The sequence below is a fragment of the Crotalus tigris genome, unplaced genomic scaffold (assembly GCF_016545835.1).
Source record: "Crotalus tigris isolate CLP2741 ecotype Arizona unplaced genomic scaffold, ASM1654583v1 scf7180000018690.2240587, whole genome shotgun sequence".
Lineage (NCBI taxonomy): Eukaryota > Metazoa > Chordata > Lepidosauria > Squamata > Viperidae > Crotalus > Crotalus tigris.
The window spans coordinates 1,621,584-1,637,885 of NW_024097149.1; the positions used below are offsets into that span (position 1 = coordinate 1,621,584).

At 42.4% G+C, this 16,302-nt stretch overlaps 1 protein-coding gene across 9 annotated transcripts in view; it reads right to left on the bottom strand.

Annotated features, from left to right (window-relative positions):
* Window positions 1-2,589: 2,589 nt before the first annotated feature.
* Window positions 2,590-16,302, bottom strand: part of PEX5L (peroxisomal biogenesis factor 5 like) — a 174,098-nt gene continuing 160,385 nt past the window's right edge. For 8 of the 9 annotated variants that reach the window (XM_039355450.1, XM_039355452.1, XM_039355451.1 and 5 more), the window contains 6 exons: window positions 14,864-15,007; window positions 13,809-13,879; window positions 10,165-10,362; window positions 9,787-9,952; window positions 8,683-8,840; window positions 7,096-8,361 (listed from right to left, as the gene is read on the bottom strand). In XM_039355450.1, the coding sequence (XP_039211384.1) occupies window positions 8,157-8,361; window positions 8,683-8,840; window positions 9,787-9,952; window positions 10,165-10,362; window positions 13,809-13,879; window positions 14,864-15,007 (942 nt within the window). In that variant the 3' untranslated portion in view covers window positions 7,096-8,156. Of the gene's footprint in view, window positions 3,520-7,095; window positions 8,362-8,682; window positions 8,841-9,786; window positions 9,953-10,164; window positions 10,363-13,808; window positions 13,880-14,863; window positions 15,008-16,302 lie in introns of those variants that run through there. The other variant, XR_005558155.1, reaches the window with a different exon arrangement.

Below are 16,302 nucleotides of genomic sequence, written 5' to 3' on the forward strand. Positions count from 1 at the left end.
AGATTTTTGTTTAATGATGGTTATTTGCTTTATGACTGCCATGTTGGCTTTGTGACTGTTGTGTTGGCTTAAGATCACTGCAAAAAAGTTTGTAAAGTTTGTGATCATCACAAATTACAAACGAAAGTGCAGGCTCAATTATGGCCATACATTGAGGACTACCTATATAGTAATGTCAATCCTTTGAATGTATTTTCCACATGCCAGCAGTCGATGACATAAACATAACATGTAAAATGCAGAAAATTTGGATAAAAGAACAGCATTCATTGGTGCAAACAGTTATCCTTTTATACCAAATCATGTTGCAATCCAATAATTGCAGGCTTGATGCTTACACAAATTAACTTATATATCATAACGTAAATGAGGGCAGATTATTCAGACTTTTTTCTTATCGTTGCTTACACAAATTAACGTATATATCATGATGTAAATGAGGGCAGATTCTTCAGACTTTTTTCTTATCGACTGTAGTTCAAAAGAAAATGTCCTGCCAGGTAAATGACCTTAAATTCCAAATATCACATAGCAAAAGCAGCACAAGATTCTCTTGTAAATTATATGCTTGAATTTCATCTAGACCTTATACTTCGGTTATCAAATATATATGTATATTTATAAATATTTCCTTTACATGTACAGCAGGTAACATACAGATATATTAAAAGCTGCAAACCTAAAATGCAGTCTTTGTATTGTCTATAAGTCCTAGAAATGATGGAGACAGAGGAATAGATAACAGAAATACGGAGGTCTCACAAATGCGTTAATCTGACTTCTCTGCAAAACTGTAAGACTTGAGGCTGATTCACAAATACACAATGGTTTCACTCTAGTGTGGTATTTCTTAACCTTGACAAGTTGAAAAGATGTGGACTTCAACTCCTCAAATTCTCCAGCCAGCAAAACTGGCTGTGGAATTCTGGGAGATGAAGTCCACACCTCTTCAAGTTGCCAAGGTTGTGGTATGTTGCTCTAGTGCAGGGGTAGGCAACCTTGGCTCTTTTATGACTCGTGGATTCAACTCCCAGAATTCTGGCTCAGGAATTCTGGGAGTTGAAGTCCACGAGTCATAAAAGAGCCAAGGTTGCCTACCCTGCGCTAGTGTCTTGTGGGTCTATCATCTGTAGCTAGGTGTATGCACTGCCTTGATTTGGAGGGCCGATTTTGTTTGAGAAGATCTAAAAGTTGTTTCTAAGATTGGTTCCGTGAGACACTTCCCAGTCTCTGGTCATGGTCTGATGCTAAGGGGATGAGAGTCTGTTCATAGACCTGGCTTTCTTTTTTCTTTTTAACCATAGCTGAGATGAAGATTGGGAGAGATGGCAAAAAGTGTCCTGAAATGCAGAACGTACAGTATACGGCATTGTGGTGACTTCGTCTCTCTCTTCTGTATACATTACAGGCACGCACCCACAAATATTACACTCATGTGTTCCTTCTTTCAATGCACTTCGGCAAACAGCCTTTGCACACAGAAGAGATTGTCCCATCTGTAGAGCAATCTTTTCCAACCTTCGTTGCCTTTCAGAGTTGTTAGAATTAACTCCCATCATCCCCAAGGAATACAGTCAGTGAATCTGCCAGCTACAGATGCTAGGATTTTAGGGGATACTAGATCGGGGAGGCTGCTAAACAACACGTTCTGTTCTCTCTAGTCCTCTTCGTGAACCAACCCATTGGCATCTTTGCAGAGAGGAGAACTTCAGCTTTCTAGAAATGATCTACCCCAGTCGTCCCCAACCTGTGTTCTGCAGACCTCGATGTTGTCACAGGGGGGTCTGCGAAGGCTTGAAAAAAATGTTATGATCTAAATCTTGAGTTAAGCCTTTGGGGTCCGTGGCCACCAAAGGTATTTAAAGGTAGTCCGTGGTAAAGAAAAGGTTGAGAATCTCTGATCTACTCAAAAACAAGATGGATTTCAGCTATCTGGCTGAGCCAATTTCCATTATATAAAAACAAGAGTTCAAATCGGTGTCTGCTTCATTACATCCCTTGTGTGACATGAATATATTTGGGCTATTCCTTCTGTATAAGCTCTTGGCATTTTATCTCCTGCTGCACTTGGGAACATGGAGATTGCTACATTATCATTTTAATGCTTCTCATCTTCCCATGGCTGCTAAAAAAATCTCATGCTTTAATGTTATTTCTTCCATGCCAGTAAAGATGGATGTACAGGAAGTCTTCGACTTATAATAGTTCATTTAGTGACTGTTCAAACTTACAACAGCATTAAAAAAGTGACTTATGATAGTTTTTTACGCTTACAAGCATTTTCACATTTACGACCCTACCACGGTCAGATGAAAAGAATTCAGACACTGACTCATATTTATGATGGCTGCAGTCTCCCAGGGTCATATGATCCCCTTTTGTGACCTGACAAAGTCAATGGGGAAGACAGATTCACTTAATAACCATGCTAATAACTTAACCCCTGCAGTGATTCACTTAACAACTGTGGTAAGAAAGGTGGTAAAAATGGGGCAAAACTCACCTTAATAACTGTCTCACTTAGCAATAGAAATTTTGGGCTCAATTATGTCGTAAATCGAGGACTACCTGTATTCCATTTTTAATTCCTTTTTCTGTGGTTTGATGTCAACCCTTGCCAAATCAACAATTTTAGCCACAAAATATTTCTGACAGAGATCCTAGCAGTTCCAAGACATTTTGGAAGATCCCAAAAGACACACATGCCCTAAGAAAATGGTTGCCTGGTGTACTAATGTTGTTTGCTCAGGGACTGGTTAAGCCATGCATAGCATTTGCCAGGTTTAAAAAAATCTTGCAAGCATTACAGTTGTACACTTTTGTTAAATATGGCTACATGCAGTGTACTGGTACCTGAGAATCTATGTTTTTTTTAAAAAATATCTCTTTCGCACAAACTTTTACTTCTATAAGAGCAGACACACACACACTCTCTCTCGTATGCACATGCACACACACAGTATATAAGCACATACCCAAATGTATAATAAGGGAAAAGAAGAATGGTAATGAGATGGTGTATTTGCTAACTTAAGTGGATATAGCTATGTATTTAGATAAATATAGAAATGTCAGGGGACTGTAAAAACATGGTTTAATTTAACGGGGATGGCGGGCAAAGGGAACCCATAAGACCAAAATGATTCTTAAAGAGCAAATGTGATTTTACGCTTATCTAATAATATTTGATGCAGGTATAAAATGGCCAGTGGGTTTTTGTTAAATGGAAATTATGCATGCATAAAACGGAGGTGAGATTGTTGCCTGTTAGACCCAACATCCACTCGACTGAAGTCCGATACATTGAAGGTTAATTGTATCTGCAAGGGGAAAGCCGGAACACTTAAAAAAAAGGAAATTAAAATAAAAAGGGGTCTGCCCAAGCAATGGGAAGAGGGACAGGCAGCGGTGGGTACCATTTTGCAGATGCTGGGTTGAATACCTTCTCCATCCTTTAATCCTGAACGATCTTACTTGATGCTGTTGCACCATTCATTAGCAGGAAGAGAAAGCGCCTTGCTAGATTTTCATGGAAAGAGAAGAGAACAGAGTAACCCTGACACCAGGATGACCATTTGATGAGTGTTGCATGTCATGCCATCACCATTCAGCCACCGATAAGGTCCACCAAATCTCAATGCAATCCATAGCTAGTCCTGACTGAACATTTATAATGGGAGAGCGCTCACATGAAATAGTCACGTGGCCAGACATCTCATTAAAGGTCCTTTTCTGTGCCTGCCTCCTTCCTCCCTTAGGGTGCCATTCATTACATTGACATTCCAGTCACCTATGGAACAGTATAATGGAGTATTTTCAGTCCCGCTAATGAACTGTTGCATCTCAACCGGGAGAGGCAGGAGAAGTCTTTTGCTCACTCGCCATAAAAATAAATGGCACTTTCCAATAGATATGCATTGGTAGCTTTATAACCTCACTGGAGAGGGGGTGGGGGCGGTGAGGGAAATGGCAAGACGGATTGCAGCATTTACATCTCAACATTATTGCGTCTGCTAAGGTCCCTGGTTATTAGAGCTGAATAGCCTTTCTTTGTGGGCGTGTGCGGAAAATACATTTGCTCCGTCCCTGTGATTTCGGGCTGGTGGGAAGCCTTGCAAGTAATAAGAGTGGATTGTTGTGTTAACAAAAGAGATCCCAGGTATTTGCTTTCACCTGAAGATACAGGCAATATGATGTATGTATGTATGTATGTATGTATGTATGTATGTACTGTACATATGTTATATGTAATCTGATATTCTGTGGTGGATGGAAATCCAGAATTGCAGAAGCACGGGGGTCTTTGCCAGGGGGCAAAGTCAGTGGAGCTTGGAATATCTGGTAGGCAGGAAGAGGGTGAAGGTGGACCCTCCCTAGCAGTCCATAGAGTGTGTAATAGAATAACAGAATTGGAAGAGACCTTGGTGGTCTTCTAGACCAAACCCCTGTTCAAACAAGAGACCCTATACCAGTGATGGCGAACCTTTTAGAGACTGAGTGCCCAAACTGCAACCCCAAAACCCACTTATGTATCATTGGGTGCCGGGTGGGCATGGCCCATTAGGTGGGCATGGCCCATTGGGTGGGCATGGCTTCAGTGGTAACGGCAGACTGGGTGGGACTAAAAAGTTCAATCAATCAATTCCAACTTTGTGAGATTTTTTTTTCCAGCAAGAAGTTGAAATTGATTGATTGATTGATTGACACCCCCCCCCTTTTTTTTGCATACGATGGCAGAGGCCTAAAGAGAAAAGATTTTATAAAACCCAGCTGAAGGCCTAGGACTGGGGCGACGGTGCGTGTGCCCACAGAGACCACCACGGCCCTATACCATTTCAGACAAATGGTTGTCCAATCTCTTTTTAAAAAACTTCCAGCGATGGAGCACCCACTTCTAAAGGCGAGCCGTTCCACTGATTAATTGTTCTGTAAGGAAGCTTCTCCCTATTACTAGACTGGTGCTCTCCTTGATTAGTTTCCACCCACTGTTTCTCGTTCTGCCTTTAGGTACTTTGGAGAATAGGTTGACCCCCTCTTCTTTGTGACAACCCCTGAGATATCTAATAGTTACGCAGATAGCTCCTTTAGTCTGGCAAGATGTCTGTCTATAGGTAAACAACAATAAAGAAACTCCTCAGAAGTAACTCCACATGTATTCTTGGTGCGTGATATTTAAGTTTCCAAACTCAATCAACTATCTGTAGAACTATTATCGACACACCAATGATTCCAAGCCCTGCTGTCTCTTTGTCCATTGGGAAAGAGCCCCTCCCTACTGCAAGTCTAGACTGCATTCCACCACATAATCTACCGTATTTTCCGGTGTATAAGACGACTTTCTAAAGCCTGAAAATCTTCTCAAAAGTCAGGAGTCGTCTTATACGCAGGAATATACTGGTAGCTATTCTCTGAATTTAAAACCAATCTGCCCCCTAGTGGCCAGCCCTATTTTTTTTACAGAAATAAGCACTAACAGGACAAAGCTTTCTAGCAGCAAAGGAGCTCCTATTGTGCTCATCTATAAACAGAAATTCAATATTGTACTGTATTTTCTGCCGTATAAGATGACTTTCTAAAGCCTGAAAATCTTCTCAAAAGTTGGGGGTCGTCTTATACGCCCAGTCGTCTTATACGCCGGAATATACGGTACCTCTGAGTATTGTTGAAAACCGACAGCATGTTTTTTCCCCCCAGCATTTGGAACACCACAAAGCCTGTAAAGTGAAGACGGAAATGGAAAAGCACTATTGGAAGAGCCCAATCCCTCTTTCTCCATCCAGAATAAGCAGAAAAACCCCACCAAAGGTCCATCAACATGTGATACTTTGTCGATGAATTAAGGGGATTTTTTTTCCAACAAGGCACTTTATTGTCTTGAGGTACCTGGAGCCAATAGATCACAAGCTCCTGCATTTGTGTTTAAGGGAAGCTCAATTTGCTTCTTTCCTAGAGGACTTGGGGGTATTTTTACCTCCTTTTGACATTGACCAAAGGGTTTGGCCACATTTCTATCAAAGATGGTGAGCAATTTTGCATTCCATCTGCAACTTTTTATTATAGCAATAGAAAAGTGGGGGGGGGGGAGTGGGAGTTGCTTTGTTTGCCAGAGCAAGAGATGCACCCATATACAGTATGCATTTTCTTGAGATGGGTGAAGGAACAGTTGTATCTTTTCTCATTGCCAGTATTTTCCATTAATGTTATCTCAATGCTCCACTGTAATTGTGTAACTTCTATTTACTTTTTAAAAGGTAGTCTTCTTCCTGTGCTTTCCCAACCTTGGTAACGTTAAGGAGCGTGGACTTCAACTCCCAGAATTCCCAAGTCAGCCTTAAAGCTTAGGAAACCTTGGTTTAGGCCAGGGGTAGGCAACCTTGGCTCTTTTATGACTCGTGGACTTCAACTCCCAGAATTCCTGAGCCAGGAATTCTGGGAGTTAAAGTCCACGAGTCATAAAAGAGCCAACGTTGCCTGCCCCTGGTTTAGGCCAATGCAACTACGTCCACCATCTTTTGGGGAGCTGAAAGCATGGCATGTTGTCTTCTTTTAACAGAAAACCAAGAAAGCTAAAGTGCAAGTTTTATAAATTCTATCTAAGTTGTGAGCTCTGCTCAAAACAAGGTCCAGCAGATTCAATGGCCAGATAACTGCTGAAGACATAATGCAGCCAGCTGCTAAAAACTCCTGTTGCTTTTCACCATACCTGTGGCTATTAGCGCTGGGTCTGTTCAGTTGAAGGAAGCATATTGCAATTGCCTAGCAACTGCATAAAACTCTCCCGGACCATTTTGGGGGATGGGGGTCATCTTGGACTGATTCCAATTACAGGTAGTCCTCGACTTACAACAGTTTATTTAGTGTCTGTTCAGAGTTACATAAACGCACTCAAAAAAGTGACCTATGACCATTTTTTACAGTTACAGCGTCCCCATGATCATGTGATCAAAATTCAGATGCATGGCAGCTGGTTTATACTTATGACCATTGCTGAGTCCCAGGGTCATGTGATCATCTTTTGCAACCTTCTGCCAAGCAAAGTCAATGGGGAAGACAGATTCACTTAACAATCAGGTTACTAACTTTATCAGCTGCAGTGATTCACTTAACAACTGTGGCAAGAAACTTTGTAAGGTGGGGCAAAACTCACTTAACGAATGTCTCACTTAACAACAGAAATTTTGGGCTCAATTGTGGTTGTAAGTCGAGGACTATCTGTACATTCTGGCATTCTTAAATTACAAGTGATATCCAGCCCAATATTCAGTGCACTTCAGAAACACCTGAAACAGCTGAAATCTAATATCCTGAAATAAGCTAGCTGTCAAATGTCACGATGTGTGGTGTTTGGATCTAGAAAGAGAAAAGGGGCAGAGGGCACCCAGATACCTGTCTAAGGTGCCCAGTTAGGTCCAGCCCTACTCATCGGTACCCCAACATCTAGTGCAAATAGCAATTTACAATTGCATGACACAGCCCTGTTAGATATTATCTGACATGCACAAATTGTTTTGGAATCCCGTGAGAACTCTGTTTAACGGGGTTCACAGGGTCAGCTTTCAGAATAAGAATTCGGCTAATATAATTTAAATCCCTAGGTATCTGCCAGTTTAATACATTTATGGAGAAAACACAGCTATCTAACATGCACATATACTGAAGATCACATCTGTGGAAAATGAACCTTGAGTTACCAATTTTCTCCACTGATGCTCTGGGTCCAGGGCAGCAGATCCAGTGGACCAGAAGAAGTCTTTAAGAAAACTTGCCCTTTATCCCTGGTTTATGTGCTCTTGAGTCTCTGTAGCATGGTAAGGCAACCTTCCTTTCTTTGTACCTACGGGTGTTGTTTAGAACATGCAAGCAAGGTTGTTTCTGGAAGTGTTGTTAACTTATCAAGATAGCTGTTCTTCTCTTCATTCCACCATGAACATCCAAGCCCCATCAGGTGGTATTTACAAAATGTTGTGCTTGTGAACATTTCTTTTTCTGAAGATCTGGTGGGATCTGCAGAACCTTCACACTGGAAAGAAGTCCAACTCATTTCTGTTGGTGTTGGGTGTTCCAGGTACAAATGTAATGAGTTTTTTTCTCTTATTGTAGAGGATTATATGATTCATTTGGAAGAGGTGAGCGAGAAGGACTGAGAGTAATTGTAGTTAAGACTCGATGTTGAACGCTTTCAGTAGCACATCCAGGTCACCCACGTTAGCAGCCTGAAAGAGTTCCGGCTGGTCCATCATAGACAACGCAATCCGGAGAGCAGCCCAAATATTACCTGAAATTACCGGATGAGACACCTGCTGCTGATTCCGACTCTTTCGTTGCAGATTGAGAGCAGTGAGGAAGTTGCTCACTGCCTCTCTGCAAATTAGAAAAAAAAAACATGTACAAAAAGTTAGAGTGCAGTACTGCAGGCCACTTTAGCTGACTGTGTTCAGCAGGTCAGCGGTTCAAATCTCACCGGCTCAAGGTTGACTCAGCCTTCCATCCTTCCGGGGTAGGTAAAATGAGGACCCAGATTGTTGGGGGCAATGTAAATATAGATATACATTGCTTATTGGTGTACACCGCTTAGAGAGTGCTTGCACTTAAAGCGGTATATAAGTCTCATAAATAAATAAATAAATAAATCCACAATTTCCACCATATCTAACAACCAAAATTCATAATGGACATACTTACCTATATGCGCCTAGGTTGATGCAGCTGATTCCTAAATTGTATCTGGATCTGATAAAGCCAGGCTGAATTTCTAATGCTCGGGTGTAGGCTTCTACCGCTTCTTCACTTCGATCGCCATTTGCCAAGGTTGCACCTAGACGGTTCCACAACGCATAATCCTGACAAGACAACAACAATTTGGATATAATATTGGTGCAGACATTTTTCTTTTTTTTCTTTTTTTGCTCGTTCTATTCAAATGAAGGTATCTGAGTGAATATCTGGGGAGAAGTTGTCAATTCTCCTACACTGGAGGTTTTTAAGAAGAGACGGGACAACCATTGGTCTAGGGTTTCCTGCCTGAGCAGTGGGTTGGACTAGAAGACCTCTGAGATCCCTTCCCAACCCTGTTATTCTATGATTCTGTAAGGGTCTCCTGCCTGAGCAGGGGGTTGGACTAGAAGACATCCAAGGTTCCTTCCAACACTGTTATTCTAAGGCAGTGGTTCTCAACCTGTGGGTCAGGACCCCATTTGGGGTCGAACGACTATTTCACGGGGGTCGCCGAACAACGCAGTCCGCCATTTTTTCCCCTTTTCCCTAGCTGTGTTACTCCCTTTTATTCTATTGGCTTTTGAAAGCCAATAGAATAGACTCTCTTGAATAGAATCTAATTCTATTGGCTTTCAAAAGCCAATAGGAATTGTCCAGGCTGTCTCTGCCCTGCTGAGCCTGCCAAAAGTCCCATTCTGCAAACGGTGCTGCACCAGTTGAGTAGTCCTCGACTTACGACCGGCTGAGTAGTCCTCGACTTACGACCGGTTGGGGGTCGCGGCATTAAAAAGGTTGAGAACCACTGTTCTAAGGTATGATATGGATAATAGTAAATGTCTTTTCCTTTCACTAGTATGGCATGTAACTCAAGATAATTTTCTGAGATTAATTCCTAATTTTTTGTTAAGCAAGCCAGGCTTGGGAGACTATTTAAACTATTTGAAAAAGGGGCTTGCAATTAATGATTCACTTTAGACACATTCATGGCTAAAACGAACACTAATTAATAGTTTAAAGGACATTGGACAACAGAGAGAAGTATAAATTTTAATGCTAAAGTGCCAAACTTACCTCTGGGCGCACAGTGAGGGCAGCATTGAATGCATCTATTGCTCTGTTAAATTCCCCATTCAGATGAAAGAGCACTCCAAGTCCCGTCTGCAAGTCTGGGTCAATCAATTCACCATTATGATGAGCTCCTTCAAGAAACAACTCCTTCACTTCTTCCAGCAGTGAACTAGAAATAATATAGTGCAGAGATAAATGTAGAGTAACATAAGAGCAATGAATACTATGGCCCAGGCCTCAGACTAGATGGTAGAATTCATTTGCTCCCATGTCTCCCTCCCTTCTTCACGGAAAACATTGATTTAAATGCACGTTGAGCTGGGCGATGTTCCAGTGTCCCAAATTTTGCTTGTACCTCAGTTAATCTGGGATGATTGTTACCTTTCATCAGCTGTCTTTGACATCCTCCTGGCCAATGTCGGAGAACCTTTCTTGCTTCGGAAGAGGAATCTGTACGTGGGATTCTGTTTGATCCAGCTTCTTAAGACTTCACAGGCCTCTTGCTGGTGGCCAGTGTTTGTGAAGCTCACGGCTAAGGCCATGAGGGCTTTCAAGTTGTTTGGCTGAAGCTCTAAGCACCTGAGCAGAGGAAAAGGAAAGTTGGTTAGGCAGATTGTTCTCAGTGGGTTAAAGGCATGGAGTTACTGTCACCAGGGCGACAACTGATGTACCAGATGAAACTGGATGGACAGAGACTCTACTTCCTTGCGGAAGAATAGGGTAGAATGACGACTCATGACCTTCTTCTAGCGTTCTACTATTGAAAACGTCCTCACACACTTTTGTGGTTTGGTATGCTGGCTTGTCAGCCGTGGACAGGAAAGTATTACAGAGGGTGGTGAGCACAGCACAAAACATTGTGGGCTTTTCCCTGACACCACTGGATGACATCGCCAGGGCCCGTTGCCTTGGCAGAGTGAGGAAAATTCTCAGGGATGACTCACACCCTGGTTGGTACCTCTTTACTCTCCTACCATCGGGTAGAACAGGGGTTCTCAACCTTGGCAACTTTAAGACTTGTGGACTTCAACTCCCAGAATTCCTCAGCCAGCAAAACAAAGCTGGCTGAGGAATTCTGGGAGTTGAAGTCCACAAGTCTTAAAGTTGCCAAGGTTGAGAACCCCTGGGGTAGAAGATATAGAAACAGCGAGCCGTACCAACAGGCTGAAGAACAACTTCTATCCATGGGCTGTCAGGCTCTTGAATGGGACATAATTTTATGCATGATAGACTCATGAGGCCGACATGCTGTGCAATTAGCTCACAGGGTGTAATCAGTTGGTGGGGTTGTAGTCACTGTGAATTGTGAGGGGGGGGCACGGAGGGAGGCTCAGCCAATCTCACTGTATACATGTTATACTTTGATAATAAAGATTCATTCATTCAGTCATTCATTCATTCATTCATTCATTCCCAAGGCCATTGCCTGTATCTATTGATAAGTAATAGCTATGAGTCAAAACATCAAAGTTAGGGGGGGCTGCTTTTTCAGGCAGTTGGTTTATTGTGTACCATTGTGACAGTGTTGATTCTTAGTAGTCACACAGATGATTTTAAATCTGGTGTTTCAGGTCTTCCATAGGATATACTCATCACTGATCAAGAGCATCCACCTTGTTGCCATTTGTGCTCTTCATCTTTTTCCTTCCACCTGTTCCAGCACTGTGGATTTCTCAGGGGATAAAGCCATCCTTTTAAGTCAGAGCTTGGAATTTATAGCAGGCACCTCCATCCTGCTGCGATTCAATGATGATTTTTCTTCCCCCCCCCAGAAAATACAAAAGGATCCCCACCACATCTCTAGAAGATGAAAAAGTGTCATCAGCATCCTGACACCTGATCCTCAACAAGTCGATAACCTCTCCTAGCAGTTTCTTGTAATTGCTAAGATGCAAGTGGAGCAGAAAGAGTACCAAGTGGTTTGGCATCTCACACTGGAGCAATTTGACTAGTGCCCACTGATGCCCATATCACCAATTGAAATGGCCTGCCCAGCAATGGAACCACTGTATTGTACAACGGGACACGCCGTCGTGTCCTACCATTCTGTTGAGGTGTGGGGGGGGAGGAAGGCTTCTTGGCATTTGGCTTCTTGGCATTTTTTGTATGCTTTCACTTTTGCTGTAACTGCTTGGGAATTAGGGAGGGGGATTGTCTTCGGAGATGGAGTAGACTCCTTCCCAGCCAGTTCCAGCCTGGTTTCAAGGCCATCATGCCCTGAGAGTGACATGTTATCTGCCCTGCACTTCAGTATTCTCAAAATGACCTTGCGGCATAACACTGGCTGCCGGTGTTTGGGGAAACAAAGGAATCACTTTGTGCTTTGCGCGGGACCTTCAGATTCCACCTGACTTTACTGCAACCACTTTCCCTTAGTAAAATTTCTTTTGATTCAACTCAATGGAGTTAAGAGTTTTGCTTTCCTGAGGGACCAGCTGGGGCAGGTACTTACAGGCCACCTACTCCCAACCCAGTAGATTGTACGGAACCATGTGTAAGATGTCAACGCTGCAAATACTGTATATTCTCGCTCTGACAATATGCAGAACTGTCTGGTATTTTTAGAGTTAATGCAGAGCATAAGAGAGAGGAAGGAAACCTTTGACCTTCACACTAATTGGATGAGGTGATATATGACAGCTAATTTAGGGAGGGAACATGCTGATAATTTAACTGCCCAGAGGAAGAGAACTTAGATCTTAGCATAGACTTCATTATGCCTGTGCCATAAAAGACTTTTAGGGAAATCAATGCCTGGAAGTTCTTTGAAGTGTTTCACTAGCCAGAACCATAACATAAGACTAGGCTGAAGGAGGCATGTAAGCAGAGTGGACAAAAAATAATCTGGGATAAGTTTATGTTGCTAGGGAGGCCCTAAGATCCTGAGTTAACTCAGTTGCCCTTTGCAGGGCATGGCGGCTGAAGTGTCTCGCTGTCAAAACCAGGGAGCTTTCCTATTACAGGTAGTCCTCGACTGACGACTACATTGAGCCCCAACATTTTTGTTGCTAAGTCAGGTAATTGTTAAGTGAGTTTTGGCCCATTTTGCGACCTTTTTTGCCACAATTGTTAAGTGAATCACAGCCGTTCTTAAGTTAGTAACATGGTCGTAAAGTGAATTTGGCTTCCCCATTCACTCCGTTTGTTAGAAGTTCACAAGAGGCAATTACATGACCCTAGGATACTGCAACCGTCATAAATATGAGTCAGTTGCCAAGCATCCAAATTTTGATCAAGTGACTATGGGGATGTTGCAACAGCTGAGGGAAAAACGGTCATAACTCATTTTTTTTCAGTGCTATTGAAATTTTAAATGGTCACTAAATGAACGGATGTAAGTCGAGGACTACCTGCATATCCAGTTCTGGGCTGGATGGATCATCATCAATATGATATCCTATGAAACTGAAAGGCAAAATCAAAAATATTGATAATTTATGGAAAATATCCCTTGTATTGCCATAGATGCTTCTTCAACCAAGGTGGAAATTGTTCTTAACAACGTCAAATCTGAATCCATCTCCAGCAATCCAAACTAAGAATAACAGAATAGCAGAGTTGGAAGGGACCTTGGGGGTAATCTAGTCCAACCCCCTGCTCAAGCAAAAGACCCTCTATCATTTCAGACAAATAGTTATCCAATCTTTTCTTGAAAAGCTCCAGTGTTGGAGCGCCTACAACTTCTGAAGGCAAGTCATTCCACTGGTTAATTATTCTGTCAGGAAATTCCTCCTTAGTTCTAGGTTGGTTCTCTCTTTTATAAGCTTCCATCTGTTGCTTCTTGTTCTGACTTCAGGTGCTTTGGAGAATAGCTTGACTCCCTCTTCTTTGTGGCAACCCCTTAGATATTGGAACACCGCTATCATGTCACCCCTAGTCCTTCTCTTTGTTAAACTAGACATACCCAATTCTAGCAACTGGTCTTCATATGTTTTAGCCTCCAGTCTCCGAAAGATATGTCCATGATTTATGGAAATATTCTCTTTCCCTCTGAAAGCAATAAGACAACCATTTGGATCACTTACCTTTGGAGGGCAACTATGGCTCCCTGTTCATTTTCATTTTCTGCTTGGGTTATTCCAAGAAACTGCCAGGCCTGCAAAATGGGGAGTTTAAGGATTATTCCATGCCTAATAAACCAGCATAATAAACTCTGGGATATTCTCTTGTTATGAATGCCATGTAGGTCTTTATTTTAAAAAGCAAGGCTTCAAAATATCTGCTTTAGTTTGGCAAGATTGATGTCAGACTCAAAAATCAAGAAAGACACATTGGGTTTCTAAGAGTTTCCTTTATTGTTACTGACCCACAGACAGAAATCTTGCTAAACTAAAGCAGACTACTTGCACCATTAAACATATAAACTGGGAACTCTTAGGGAGGACCCTCCTTCACTCTCTTTCTCCCACACACCATCTAAACCTCTCTGTCTCTTCCTCCTCTCACATGCAGCCCTTCCTTCCTGGGAATCCAGACTACATTCCACCACATCATCTTCTCCATTCTAAATCCTGAATGTTGGCTACAGAACCAAATCAGGAAGACATCCAACTGGACTCAAGGATTTGGTGCCCAAGGGAATATAAAATAGTGTTATTGCATTCAAATTACAGTATATATAAGTGAGAAAGCACCAAGGCTATGAAATATATTTGGGCTTTTTCTCCAAAGTGGAGAAAGCCAAAAAGGGAGGAATGGTTGAATATTCTGATATAAATATCTCTCTTTCAAGGTTGTTCTCATTGATTAAGTTGACAGCACGTCTATAGGTAGGATAGAGGATGACAAGAAAAGCTGTTTCAAACAATGAGCAAGGAATCAAATAATACTCTAATCAAGGCATTAATAAGGAAGAAAACTATACTTCCACCAAAACTGGAGGGGCAAGCTAATGTATATAAACAGAGAGCAAGCCCCATACTCACTCACACTGATGATGTTACCTAGTTGGGTAATTAAAGGTTTGCAAGCAAACAGCCAAGATCAGAGAGCACCAAGAAATCCAAAGCTGTTTCTTCACAACTGACAAAGACTCTGAAGGGAATTTTGACTCGTTTCATATATTCATCAGGGTAGATACCTCAGCATCATGTGGGTCTTGGAGAATAGCTGCCTCCAAGTATAGGATGGTGAGGGGCAAGTCTCCTTCTCTCAATTTTTTTAGTCCCTCCTCAAAAGCACCAGGCCAATCTTTGAAGGGATTTTCAGTGTGAAAGTAATAACCCTAAAAAAGAAAATTAAAGTGTTGGCAGTTAGATACGGAATCTTACATAGAAAACTATCACACAATCTTATGGAGATCTATTCACAAGAAAGTCTCAGTGAGCCTGGGAATAAAATTTGACTACGTTAAAATTAAATCATTTATTGCCTTTAATTTATTCATGAAGGTGTTTTTGGCAAGTGTCTGAACAGCCTATACCAGTGGTGGCAAACCTATGGCACGTGTGCCAGAGGCGGCACTCAGAGCCCTCTCTGTGGGCACATGCGCCGTTGCCCCAGCAGAGTTTATTTATTTATTTATTTATGAGACTTATATACCGCTTTAAGTGCAAGCACTCTCTAAGCGGGGTACACCAGTAAGCAATGTATATCTATATTTACATTGCCCCCAACAATCTGGGTCCTCATTTTACCTACCCCGGAAGGATGGAAGGCTGAGTCAACCTTGAGCCGGTGAGATTTGAACCGCTGACCTGCTGAACAGAGTCAGCTAAAGTGACCTGCAGTACTGCACTCTAACTGCTGCGCCACCTCAGCTCATAGAGTAGCGAGCATGTGGCGTTTAGAAGCGACAGGGCAGGAAGTGAGCGAGCAAGCGGCGTTGGCTCCCCGGGGATGCCCCGGAGATGGCGAGGGACTGGTCCCGGCCACACTCACCCAGTCTGCCGTGACCACTGCACCACACCCATCCAGTGCCCCCCCCCAGGGCACCACAATGCTGATGCTGATGCAGCCCTGGCACTTTGCGATAAATAAGCGGGTTTGGGGTTTCGGTTTGGGCACTCGGTCTCTAAAAGGTTTGCCATCACTGGCCTACACATTATTATATGCAGTGGCTTATTTTCAGCAATGGGACTGGAGAATCTGCATGACCAACGTGATTTTTTTTCTCTTCTGAAAATGTTTTATGTATCAAATAAGCTACAGTACAAACAAGATAACTGTAACTGGAATTGCACACAATGCATCTCCTCCTTTCTTTTTCTGCTTCCTCAACTTACAATCTTTTGCATGTTAAAAAGGGGCTTATACTTGTGTCAGAAGCACTGAGGCGCTTCCGGGTTGAAAGGATTAGTCAATGACATAACTGAGCTGGGGGCTCAGTTTCATGTATCTAGCAGGAGTTGGAACAAAGGACAGGAGTTCAACCCCACTCCACGGCAGCACCTGGGTCTTGAACAGGGGCTAGCTAACTTCCATCCCAGCATCCTAACCATACAAGCTACCATGTTCCTTAGAAAGAGGTTCATTGAAATTGATCCATGATAGGAGGTAATCTTCTAGGGGCACAGGGTA